This window comes from Paralichthys olivaceus, chromosome 19 (genome assembly GCF_024713975.1).
Source record: "Paralichthys olivaceus isolate ysfri-2021 chromosome 19, ASM2471397v2, whole genome shotgun sequence".
In the NCBI taxonomy this organism is placed as follows: Eukaryota; Metazoa; Chordata; class Actinopteri; order Pleuronectiformes; family Paralichthyidae; genus Paralichthys; species Paralichthys olivaceus.
Window position 1 is genome coordinate 9,352,648 of NC_091111.1, and position 13,241 is coordinate 9,365,888.

The 13,241-nt window shown below is 41.5% G+C and overlaps 1 protein-coding gene across 2 annotated transcripts in view; it reads left to right on the top strand.

Annotated features, from left to right (window-relative positions):
• The first annotated feature begins 7,450 nt into the window (after positions 1-7,450).
• nkain2 (sodium/potassium transporting ATPase interacting 2) overlaps positions 7,451-13,241 on the top strand; it is a 76,479-nt gene continuing 70,688 nt past the window's right edge. Inside the window, exon 1 of one of the 2 annotated variants that reach the window (XM_069515436.1) lies at positions 7,451-8,863. In XM_069515436.1, the coding sequence (XP_069371537.1) occupies positions 8,810-8,863 (54 nt within the window). In that variant the 5' untranslated portion in view covers positions 7,451-8,809. The remainder of the gene's footprint in view (positions 8,864-13,241) is intronic. The other variant, XM_020091512.2, reaches the window with a different exon arrangement.

The following is a 13,241-nucleotide window of genomic DNA, read 5'->3' on the forward strand; positions in this document are numbered from 1 at the left end:
TGTCTCGTCTCTCTCATCTCACCCCGTCTGATCTCTCAGTCCATCTCAGGCCACGCTATCTTTCTTATCTCAGTCTGTTGTCCTTACTCTCTCTCTTTCCCCCCTCCTCTCTTGTTGCTCTCTTTCACTATATTGATTTAAAACTGGGGCTGTAAATGCCCTTCTCCATTTGACTAATTTTGGAAATTATCTGTCCCTGTTTACTTTGTTTCAGTAAGAATAAGAGCCAGGTTGCAGTGTAGGCATGCAAGACGCATGCTTATAAAGACATACAGAAAATATTAAAGGGTTCTAAATGCAAAAAGAAAAAAATAAATGTACAGATCTTCTCTCCAGCTATTCATGACCACCCTCTTAGTGAAAATTTGAACAATTATTTGCTGAATGGTTTAGCCAACGAACAAAGCTTTTCTTCGTCTTGTTTGTTGCCAACGAAATGTTTTCATGTTGACCTCGTAAGAGCACACACACACACACATACCCTTTGATTAAGTGAACTCAAAAGCATATCCATTAGGGGATAATATTTTTGAGGAGAGAACTGACAAAGTAGAGCATGTTCTTAAAGGTATTTCTGCTTTGCTTTTAAGCAGAGATACAGCAGGTATACAAATATGGAGGTTGTCCTTGACAAAATGTTCTGTCTCAAAGAAAAATATGCAGAAGATGTAGATTTCAATTTACTGAATAGAAATATACCTGGGGCTGAATTTGATAATGGGTCTTAAAGCTTGTTGTGATTTACATCATACATTTGGACTCCGCTCTTGATAAAAATGACAAATGCATTGAATTTTATTGAGCTGCTGTGAGCTACTGCTGCAATATCCACGTCTAATGGCACTTACAGTTCTGCCTGTAGGCATGCACACACACACATACACACACACACACACACACACATACACACACACACACACACACACACACACACACACACACTTAAGGGCAGCCTCTTAAGAAGGTAAAATGTTTGCTCAGACAAGGAGCCAAAATAAAACTGAATTAGTGTGTGATTCATGGTGTAACTGTCTATGTCCACACAACAGAGAAGCCCCCACACACACACTGAGCTTGTCTATGTTTTTGCATGGTGACCTGTTGGAGCATTTTACAGGCCGTGGGGTTTTTTATTCTTCCAAAACACTTCTCTGTGTTGATGTTTTTTAACAGGTTTAAAAATGAATTTCTCAAGGAGACGTCTTGCAGTGTTTCTTGAGGTCAGTTGTGTTATTTCAACGTCCTTGTGCAAGGTAAATTGAATAAGATATTGAAGGCTGTTGTGTAAGTGGACAAAATTATTTGATTTTGCTCATGTATCAAAGTCAAAGAGAAATAAAGGACTTGCTTGATTGCTGGAGAGAAAAGAACATTTTGGGGGAAAAGGGAAATGGAGAGATGCTCATACTGTAATCTCCTTGTTGTAATAATTACAGGGGTAAATATGCCTCGGCTGTGGATCACTCAGGAAAAACACTTGAAGGCAAATTAAATAATTCTAATTGTGAAATTACCGATAATCATGTCGAAAAACCTGGAGCAATGCTTCACCATGACTGAAGATTAAATTCCTTGACTCTTTAAATAGGGTGTTAATCAGATTGCATTTCAAGCGTGTAAATCAAAGATGGGAATTATTAATGTTTATAATTTATTCCCATGTTTCTTTACCTGAAGAGGTATGGATGTAAAATGTGCTGTTTGGATTACAAAGGATTTTATTAGAAAGCTGTTTTACATTTTTCTCCTGTTTGTTAACACAACTGTTCACTGCATTGGTTGCAACTGACATGTTTAATTATAAACACACAGATGCACTGGATGATCCTACATGTGTAATTATCTGCTTGTAGCATCTATGTTTTCTACCCAGCGCACAAAAAGACAAACCAGTCTTTTTGGTACATGTCGGATCAAAACACGTCCTCAGAGAATATATGTCTTTTATCTGTAAGGTCACAGTTACTGTTGTTGTTGTTGTTGTTGTTGTTGTAGGGAAACCTTTATTTAACATGGATCTTTATTTGCTCGTGAACTTCTTTACAGGTTAAGAATGATTCAGAGATTCATTGTAGGTTTTAATAAATGCATGAATGTGAAAACAAAAGTGTGTTTAGACTTTGAGGGGATGGATCTGACCTTTTAAATTCAATGGATCACATTGAAAAGTCTTCTGGGAACAGAACTAATTTTCTTTTGAAGGCAAATAATAGAAGTTAATATAATATTTAGCAGCCACTGAACAATTTTCAATCTGAAGGGCAAACACAACCCCACAACATGAATGCTCCTCTCAAGTGTCCTCCATGTTAGTGGATGGGACTAAAAAGTCACAGTGCACATGAAATACATTTTTCTCAAAGATGGTGTCTGTCATTTTAGATTATTCTTATCATATGCATGTATATTCAAGTGTTAATTTTTCTGGTAATGTAGTTTTTAATTAGTATTATTATTAGATGCTATAAAAAATGGGGGAAATCTCATGATTGACAGCTGAGACTGACTCATGATTGGTCGAGCTCAAGTTTCAGCATTACCTCGATGCCACAGTTCGATCCCCCGATCACTACTGCACGGACTCTAGCTACAAATGCTCAAGGTGGCAGCATTCATATTCAGGATATTTTGGCTTCATTTCTGGAAGAGGAAGTGGAGATGTGTCGTCCATCTTTATATACAGTCTATGGTGAATCCACACATGCTGAATAGACGTCTCACTTAACCACGAAGTGAACTGAACTTCATAGAATGAATGTTAAGGCGCTTGTATATACTGTTGGGAAGCAAGATGACCTTTAAGGTGTGTGATTCTGTCAGTGCCAATGATTCTGTCTGAAAGAAGACTGGAATACTTTTTTTTTTTTTCCTAACCACTTTGGAGGTGCTGAGCCAGCAGCTAAAAGCTGCTCTCGGGCTGCACAAGCTCATCAAGAGATTAGCAGATATTTGCCAAGATGTGACTCAGATTGGACCTCATTCTCCCCTCGACCACCCTTTGCACATTAGTCAGAGCTCAGCCATAATAAAGCAAAATTTACATAAGTCATATGAGGCTTTATATTGAAGTGTGCAGCAGCAGAGCAGTGAACAAACCTCAATTTGAGATTATTATTTGTTGCACGCACGGAATACTTACCTGTGAATTTACATTGTCAGACCTGCCATACTGTGGATATCAATCTACAATGTGACTCTGTGTTATCTCCACCTCCTCAGCATGGGTGGTGACAGGTGTCTACAGCTCTGTGTGAAAGCGTGTCTTGTTGATGACACCTGGTTCGGCTTTAACCAGACAATAAGGCTCTCTCCGCGACTTCTTAACTTTCTTGCCCCCGAAGTAAAAAAAACAAAAGATAACTCAAAGTGCGACGCAAAAATGTTCAAATAGTTTGAAAACGTGGAAGCTGCAGCAACAGGTGACATCAACATCGTATTTGCACAGGCTGTGAAACTATAGCATCAACTGCACTGGCCCCTATTCATCAAGTCAAACAACCTCTGCAATAAATAGTTTGACATTTTGGGAAACAAGCTCGTTAGCTTTCTTGCCGAGAGTTAGATGAGAAGATCGATACCACTCTGAAACATGAAGCTACCACACGCAGCTAGTTAGCTTAGTTCAGCATACCTGTGTAGCCTGTGCAACAAAATCCATCTATCAGCATCTTTAAAGTACAAGCTAATTAACCGGTTAATTATTTATATAGTTTTTATAAAAAAGCAGTGAGGTGTGAGTGGTATTGATCTTATTATCTAACAAATAAGCATATTTACCGTTGGGTCAAACAATAGACTGACAACACGTCTCCACTTCCTCCCACTATTCAGAAATGAAGCCACAATGTTGCATATATGTACGCTGCCATCTTTTACATTAGAGCCATGGAGCTGTAGGAGTAAGGTCCCATTGATGCAAAGCTCGACCAATCAGGAGTCAGTATCATCTGTCAATGACCTGTCACCCTGTTTTTACAGCTTAAGAATAACATGTGTCTTTTAAAGTCATCAACATCTATTCTTATAGTATTATATATATTATAGGTCTGATGTGCTCATAATCCTTTTCATTACTTCTCAATATAACAAGATGTGAGTGACATGCTGTCAGTTAAGGTTTTATCTTTGTCGGTTTTCCGCAGTTGTCTGTGCAAAAATGCTCCCAGTCGCTATAATATGACTCAGTCTATACTTTCATGTTTTTGCTGCTCTGATCTGTATTTTTCACGACAGAACCTTTTAACATGGAGGCTCAACAGCACATTATCCCGCTGTGTTTCACTTGCCCTGCGTACCCTTCTTCTCTCTCTGTCTTTCATTTTGTTCAGCGTCTTACTTTCCCTCAATTCTACAAATGGTATCTGAGTCTTCAGTGGTTCAGTCAGTGTACCTGGTATTCTGCTTTGCTGTAGGTTATTTTCAACAATCTGGCTGCACAGTTAGATTGTTTTGGATAGGACAAGGTGTGGGAGGTATAGCACGTCAGAGTGGCAGAAGGTTGGCGTGTTTTCCTATTGAGTGTGTTTGTGTGTGTGTGTGTGTATGTGTGTGTGTGTGTGTGTGCGTGCGTGCATGTGTACGTGCGTACGTGTGTGTGCGCGTGTGGGCTGAGATAGGCTGGCAGCAGCAGGCATCTGGTGACATCTGGTCCAGACAGATAAAGTAATAAACATGTACTATCTCACTATCTGGAAGGAGGTGTACCCTATCTCTCACTCTTTTTCTCTTTCCACCTCTCTTTCTCCCTCTCTATCTGTCACTCACTCTCTCGCTCTCTTGGCCACATTTTTTTTCTCTCCGTGAAAAGAAAAATCAAATATGCCTTATATATATCTGTCATGTTCATGACAGGAAAGCAGCATGTGTTTATAAAGCAGCACAAAGCCTCAGATGAGATAAGTGACAATAACTAGTATCAATGGATAAACAGTGACCTGACAACAACACAGTCATTTTCACTCCTTCGTCCTCGTGTCTTTACAATGTGTTGTTTCCCTCCTTCCTCAGTTTTGATCTTCATAGTTTCCTTTTAATATATAATATATAATCACGAGTGCATTGGACAGAACAAAAGATTCAGCACTTTTCTGACTCAGTTTTGCTGTTGTGATTTTATACAGTGGGCAAATTGTAATCTTTTATTTTACTTACTCCTAAGGCAGCGGCTAATGGTTACTTTCATTAATAATTAATTAACATCAAATGGCTTGTTTTGTTCAAGCAGCAGATATTCAGTTAACCATCATAGAACAGACAAAACCAGAATATATTCACATGTAAGAAATTTGAACCAGTGAACGATGCGTAAAATTGTTTCTGATTAATTTCTTAATTCAACTACAGATAAATCAAGCATTTTCATTAGCTCATATGTTCACTCAGATTCACGTGTAGGCTGCACTCAGTTAATATTTGTAATGTTCACCTCAGACAAGCCTTTTGATCCCCGGGGGCCTCACCCTAAGGTGATCCAAGGCCTAGGTCCAAGTGGTCAGAAACCCCCTGCGGGCACAGGCCCCGCTGACCCTGTCAGTGACCTTCGTGGAAGAGCAGATGATGTATGACAAAGAAATTAGAGAGGTTGGGCTTTTGAGCCACTATTAGAAAAAGGCTACACGAATGACAAAGAAGGTGGCTGAAAGGAAGGAGAGAAGGGAGTGACGCAAAACAGAGGGAGGATGTTGACAATAAAAAAAAACGAGTGGAAATATGGTTGGGACAATGGGTGGATGACTAAGTAGGTAAGATGATAAATAAAAAGCGGGATGGAAGGATGAATGGGTGGATGCTTTGACACATGGCCCCGGGGAATCAGCCATTATACATGCAACTGTCACTCAAGATTAGCGGCATAATTAACTGCACTGCATGTGGTTCCAATGTGTGTGTGTTTGCGTGCATGTGAGTGTGAGTCCGAACGTGTGTGTTGTTTTCGTGGGTGTGTTTGTGTGTGGGAGGGGTAATCTGTGACAGAGATTGATGTTTGGGGGAAAGCAGGCCATTACATTGTACACCCGAAGCAGCGATAGCCTCTGCACATCCATGTCTGTTTAAACTGCTGGCCCTCCAAAAGGCGTGGCACCGCTGACCCCCACAGCACACAGATTACGCCACCTTTAATTGGAGGGGCTTTGCTTTCAGCAGCATTTTGTTGCTTAATTCGCTGCTGAACTCCACAAGGCACGGTGGGAACAACACAGAGATGAATTAGGTGTCATCAACAAATGAGGCAATCAAACCTCTGAAGTGTTAACCCCAAGTCTCCTTCCAATAACTGGCGGATAGTTGTAACTCATTTTACAAAAGCTCCATGGAATTTTAAAACACACTGCACCCCCCACCCCCACTCTCTTTTTAATATTCACTCTTTATAGCAGGTTATCAGGAAACCCTTAGCCTTCAATTAAGTGCATGAGAAATGAGATAAAATGATCATCTTGACAAGTCCGAGGGGAGGGAGGGAGGGAGGGAGAGAGGGAGAGCACATGGTCTCATTCATTATGATGCAGGATGGTTGAAGGCCATGTTCTGGAGCAGCTGCAGTCCGACCAAAAGCTCCATCTCCCTGCGTCTGTGTGTTTGTGTGTCTCAGAGAGTGAAAAGAGCCTCCTGCTCCCCTGCCGAGCGGAACATCAGCCTCATCAAGGCAGCTACAGGCAGCTACAGCAGGGAGGGATGTCAGGACCACCTGCCTTCAGAATAAAAGCACAGAACATGCCTCTGTTCAACTATTGTCTGTCTGTCTATCTATCTATCTATCTATCTATCTATCTATCTAGCTGTCTGTCTGTCTGTCTGTCTGTCTATCTGTCTGTATATCTGTTTCTCTTGTCTGTCTTTCTCTCTCTGTCTATCTGTCTGTCTTTCTCTGTCTCTGTCTGTCTGTCTTTTTATCTGTCTCTCTTTGTCTGTCTGTTTGTCTGTCTCTCTGTTTGTTTGTTTGTTTGTCTGTCTGTCTCTGTCTGTTTGTTTGTCTCTCTGTTTGTTTGTCTGTCTCTCTCTCTCTGTCTGTCTCTGTCTGTCTCTCTTTGTCTGTCTCTCTGTCCGTTTGTCTGTCTCTGTCTGTTCGGTCATGTTGGCTGCAACTATCTACTTAACTTTCTACGCTGCACATGCTTCCTGACTTAAGAGAATTTTCCATCTGTAACAATAAACAAATCGATAACATTAAATACTTTTGCAGAAGACCATGACATACCAAGAAGAAGAAGAAGAAGAAGAAGTAGAAGTTCACCTGTAGTCTATATACTGAGCTTTCACACAGTCGACTCACATTTTCACTGTTTTTCATTGAGTCTTCTTTGCATGGAATTAGCCATTATTTTTTACAGGGGCATCCTTCTCACTTTATCCTGTGCTTAGTTTGTTGGATTGGGATTGTGAAAAAAGTCATAACATTTTATTTTGGAAATCCCAACCGGAGAAGCCACGTGGTTGCGCGGTGTTTGACTTGACAGCTGGCAGGCGGGAGAGACGCTCCTCTCTCTCTCTCTCTCTCCCTCACACACTCTCCCTCTCCCTCGTTCCATCCCGGTTCCCATTGTCTCCCTCTCTCGCTCCTTGAAGACAAACTAAACTTAGCCCTCGTTTTTCGCTGCCTGTCTTGGCCCGTGCGTCACATCAGAGACTCGGATCTCAGCCTGTCCCCGTGGACACGCTTCTGTCTCTCAGCTTTCTTCTCCAACATTGTAGAGGGATGGACCGGAGGAGAGGCGACGAATGAACCGAGCGACGGCTGACACAACGGCGGCTGTGTTGTGGAGCTGATGTGGGAGATCGTCCGGAGGAGGAGGACTTATTACCCCACAGAGATCAGCTTCCAGGGGCTTTGACTTAACATCCCAGCAACAATTTGACCCATCATCTCCCAGAGAGATACTGGATTGCAGCTGCAGGTTTGGAGGTTAAGAAAAAAAAAACGCTGGTGTGAATGAACAGTTGATGATCATGATTTCATGACTTCCCAGGAGAGGACAGGATCTGGTCCGTGAAAGGAGGCAGGGGCCACTTTCACTTGTTTTTTCCACCCTGAGACAAATGAGGCTCTTTCAATCCAAGTGATGCTCAATCGGATTACTGAAGGAGAGATTATATAATCTGGTTAACACATCCGACTAATCTCACCATCTCTGCCTGTTGTTTTCTGTCATTCGTTAAGTAGCCTCTGTCCAGGACCATGCCAAGGATGCTACTCATGGAGATCATCGTCAACCGGACTTTGTAGTCCACTAGGTGATGACTGGACAAGTGGAGCCTTTGTGGGCATGACCGAGTCACTGTAACCTTTGTTCAATGCCGGAGTCCTTTCCTAATCCAAGGTAGTTCTACTCGAGAACCACATTATCAGAATTCTGAATTAATTTAGTGTTTAGACCAATCAGTGGAAAAGCACCACGCCACCTGATTCATCTGGCTACTGAACCGCCTTCAGTTGCAGAGGCTTGGGAAGGGTTTGCCCACAGAGCCAATCCCTGTAGATTTGCAGCGTGGAACAATTTGTGCACTCGAATCGCCCACCTTCCATCTCTGATCGCTGACCCCATGTGTGTTGGAAATCCTGGGCACCACATTTCAGCCTGTTAACCTGTCAGCAGCTCCTCCGTTTGAATGAAGTAGTAGCATTTTGTTCCCCTGAGCTCCAGCGAGAGTACAGGGGCTGTGCTCTGCTCTGCTCCGCACCTCTTACCTGGGCTGCCGGCCAACCAGACGGCCCTCCGGGGGCTTGGATTTCGAACGTCCTGCTGGAGATTTGGGAGTTACCCAGAGTTTCCTCACCACGTGGGCCACGGGAGAGACAGAGGCGGACACCATGGGGTGCTGTAGTGGCAGGTGTACCTTGGCCTTCATCTGTGGCATGCAGCTGGTAAGTGTTAAGATTGCTATTGATCCATTAGGAGGGTGGCTATTCAGGAAAATCGGTCAGGAGAAAGAAAAGTTTTTTTAGAAATCTTGTAAGAATTCAAAAGAAAAAAAGTGGTGATGTGGAGTCAACAAAGATACATCTTAACCCTGGTGACTTGACGTGAAGGAGATGAATGGAGTGGAAAAAATGGATGAGTGAGAGGTCAGATTCCAGAACTTAATAGGCGTGTAAAAACTCATGATAAAGGTAGGACCTGCATTGAGGGATTGATTGACGAATAGGTGGAGTGAATGGATGAATGGCTGTTGTTGGGAGCTCTAAGATAGATGGAGGAGGCATGGGGTGATGAATGGAGACACTGGAGAAAAAAGAGGTATGGTTGGGTGGATGGCAGATAGATGTACGGAGTGAATACACACGATTTATGGATAGAAATCTATGGAACTGGAGGAATGGACTTGATGTAAACTGATGGTATCAACTGCTGCCATTCTCTCTGTGTGTGCCTGTCTCCCTTTGTGTCTCTCTGTCTCCCTTCACCATCTGTGTCAATGGAAACTGGTACCAGGCAAGACAACAGGGAGGGAGGGATGGGTCTGTAGGTGTGTATGTGAGCATGCATGTGAGGATGGACGAGAAGGAACGCCACGGCTAGTCCCTTTTTGTTTTATCTACAAAAAGTGAAGGTGATTTTCTGTGAGGTTAATAATCTCAAAGGACAGATGTAGTTCAGTGGATGTTATTAAGAGAACTCTCCATCTGTGTTAGAAATCAAGTGAGAATTAGAGTAGACAACAGAAACGGATTTATTTCGCGACCTATGGAGTTGCTCTCTACTGGTCATTCAAGAGAATACAAGTTTGACTTCATGTCTACGTCCATTTTTGGATACACTATGATTTAGAACTCAAGCACCAGTGTTTGCTCTGTTTAGCTTAGTTTTTGGTCTCCAACATCTCCAATCCAGCTTTTCAACTGCTACATTCTCCCTTAAGTTCACAGGCTAAATGCTAACTTTGACTTTCTGTCCTCGGGTGCTGGGCAGGCAGCGTTCACTGACTCAGCGCACTGTCTCTGTTGGGTTGGGTTATACATTCGTTCCGGCTTGTCACTATGAGCAACGTCTTTCACATTTCATGCAGTAATTTGACCCATTACTCATATAAATATTTTAGTCAGTGCAGCTTTAATAAACCCAAAATATCTAGGACACACCGGACATTTAGATTAAGATACATGACTAGCACTTGTGTCCTCGCTGTGAAAAGTTGCCTGCTTGCTGTTGTTTCTTCGATCACGGCGAAGCTCTTCCCCTTGGATACTTGTAAACAAATTAGCATTATTGCTGAACATTGGTCGAGACCAATAACTGCTACTGTAGAGCAATAAGTCCAGGCAGGATTCTCTGGAGGATGCCCTGGGAAATAAAGGAAATCACTGCGTTAATTAGAAGAAGAGGAAAGGGGTTTTGTCAGAGAGGGACCACTCAAGTCAAAATATATCCAGAATTTCTTCAAACCAGACATACTGTGTACAAAGGCGGATGGTGTTTTGGAAAATAAATTGGGACACCAGAGTGCTCGTGCTGTAGCATTCTCGGCCTGTGGACTCATGTACAGTAAGTGTGCAAACTTAAGACCTTTTGTCATGTTGAATAGGGCACTGTAGCTGACACAATACCCTGTGTGTGTCTGCACACATGTGTGTTTGTATTCAGTGCAACAGATACATGAAAGTCACCTAATTTACTGTGAATGACCCTTTCTGTGGAAGTGTACGGTTGTAGAAGGCCCATTGTGCTTTGAACTGGGACATTGCTGCGCCCGTTTTCATAGAAAAAAAGGAGCAACGGCTGTTTAAGTTGACGTGTCCACAGTTTGAATGCGAATGAGATTTTCCACACGTGTGTACAGGCATGAAACACACCATTGTGTTGTAAATGGAGATGCTGGGTTTTCCATAAGTAGAGAGAGTGTGTTTGTGTGTCTGTTTGTGTGCGTGTGCTTGTGAATGAGATGCTGTCATAGTGATAGTCATTGTGTCTAATGTGGTGGAACTAATGCTATGCCATAGTCAACAACATGTTTTGCTCTGCTAACTGTTGTAATAGCTAAGCCAGCTGATACCACCGCTGGCTGAGCTGGAGGTCTAACACTACTGTATTTTACAGTTTGGCCATGCACAGTTAGCTCGGTTATAGCTGAAACCATTTAGACACAGGCCTCCTGATGGTGTCTTCACAAAGCACACAAATTCTGCACACTCCAAAGATTAAATTTTACAGATATTGTTATATAGTTTACGCAAGATCTTGGTCTGTCAGTGTAGAAAACAATGCAGGTCAGTGTAGCGTCTTATGTAGTGGAACTGATATGTAATGTAACTCCTAACAGCAGTTTTTCTCCTGCTTCATTAGCCGGGTTAATTGCAGAGATATCTGATGTCACCATAGCTGAGCAGGGATCAATGATCCAGGTTGGAGAAAAAGTACGTCTACTTCATAGTTGACGTCACCATGTGCCAAGTCAATTAGTCCCACCAGAGGAAATGATGCTAGGTTGTAATTCAAATTAGATCAAATGTTGTGTATTCCCATGTATGAGGTGCGTGAGTTCACTTTATTAGGTTACCAGTCAATTTTAAAGACTTGTGTTCTGCTTTGCTAAAATAGCTATTGGTGTTGGATAATAAGAGGCTTGGACTTGTCCCCTTGTTGCTTTAAAAATTAAAAAACCATGAATAATTGTTATCTTCATTGTTGATTAATCTTTTAATTATTTTATTAATTTATCAATTAGGCCTTAAATCTATAATGTGTCCGACAATACACACAATTATTCATCAAATTCATCCTGAAACCTGTTCTAAACAAATCATGATTTGTTTAGAACTGTTTTTGTAGAATTACAATGCATGGAAGAGATTTATTTAAACAAAACACAAGTATGTAAGACTATAATACTTTACATTGATGTTTAAAGTTTATGAATTTACATAGTTCATGACAATTTGACTTAGACCCCATGGGCTTGATGCAAGTATCTTTGCTAGTTTCACACCAACGCATTTGTAATTTTCCCGTCCAGTGACCATGTTAAAGAACAAATTCCCTTTCCCATCTGGGAAATCTTCCATTTTAATTGCAATCTGTCAAGGTGCGAGCATACCTGGCTTTTAAAGGGAATAGCAGATGACACTTTGATTGGTTTATTGCATGTTACATCCCAAACACACTCATGATCAATTATAACTCTGTAGAACCTTGAGCTTGGTGTTTTCTGCCATTTCACAAGCAATAGTGAATTTGTACATGCTCTTAATGCATTTTAGACCATGCACTCATAAAAATAAAGACCTCAATGTCAGTATCCTAAAGGACACGTTGACCAAATAATAACAAATATTTAAAATATCATACTTGAAAAGAAAATTGTTGACATTGTGAGAAATGCAATTTGTTTTCTTGTCAAGAGTTAGATGAGAGGATCAATACCACTTTGGTGTCCATATGCTACTGCAAATACAAAGTTACTGCCAGTTAGCCTAGCGTAGCATAAAAACTGAAAACAAAACTCACAAACACAATATCACTAGTTCATTTAAACACTGCAAGAAGTTGCAGTTTGATGACCAGTTTAATATTTTTTGGCAATGACATCAGTCTTATTGTCAGTGTGAGGTTACTAGGCAACCAGTGAAAAATACCAGTAAGTCCCTGTGTCTGGTCAAGAAATAGTCCCACACAAAAAGATATGATACAGAAATCAGTGGTAACCATCTTGTTGTTTACAGTAACTCTTGACCTGCAAGTCAATAAGGGTACGTCCCAGAATTCTGAACATTTTCTTAAAACATTTTTGAAAAAGGGGATGTTGAAGTATGAATGAGTTGGAAAATAGCAGTGGCAATTTTCTTAAAAATACAAATTTCACTTCAGTTCAACCTACAAGGTAGCAACCGTGATATTATGGTGAGAAAGCTGAAGCACATACACAGTGTGTCATGTCAAAATGTGTCATGGTTCGGTGAGCAGAACAGAGGGGGAGGTTATAAAGTTGGAACAGGCGCAGGCAAGAAGAGAGCATGATGATCGCAGCATGTCAGATGTTGTTTTTACCAACACCTTTGTACACACACACACACATGGATACACATATGTCACTGGTGACTCACTTGCTGTGGCAATGCTTGTGGTCCTTGTTGCTATATCAGTCCAAACACCCACTGGCTGCTGTCACAAAGATGATGACTAAATAATCCAATGGCCTGATAGGTAACAGGATGGCAACTGGTGTCCTCGCTCCATTGGCTGGTTTAGAGGAGCCTGTGCAGACAGTAGGTGGGTGTTAATGTTGATGCAATGTTAATTATATTGTTG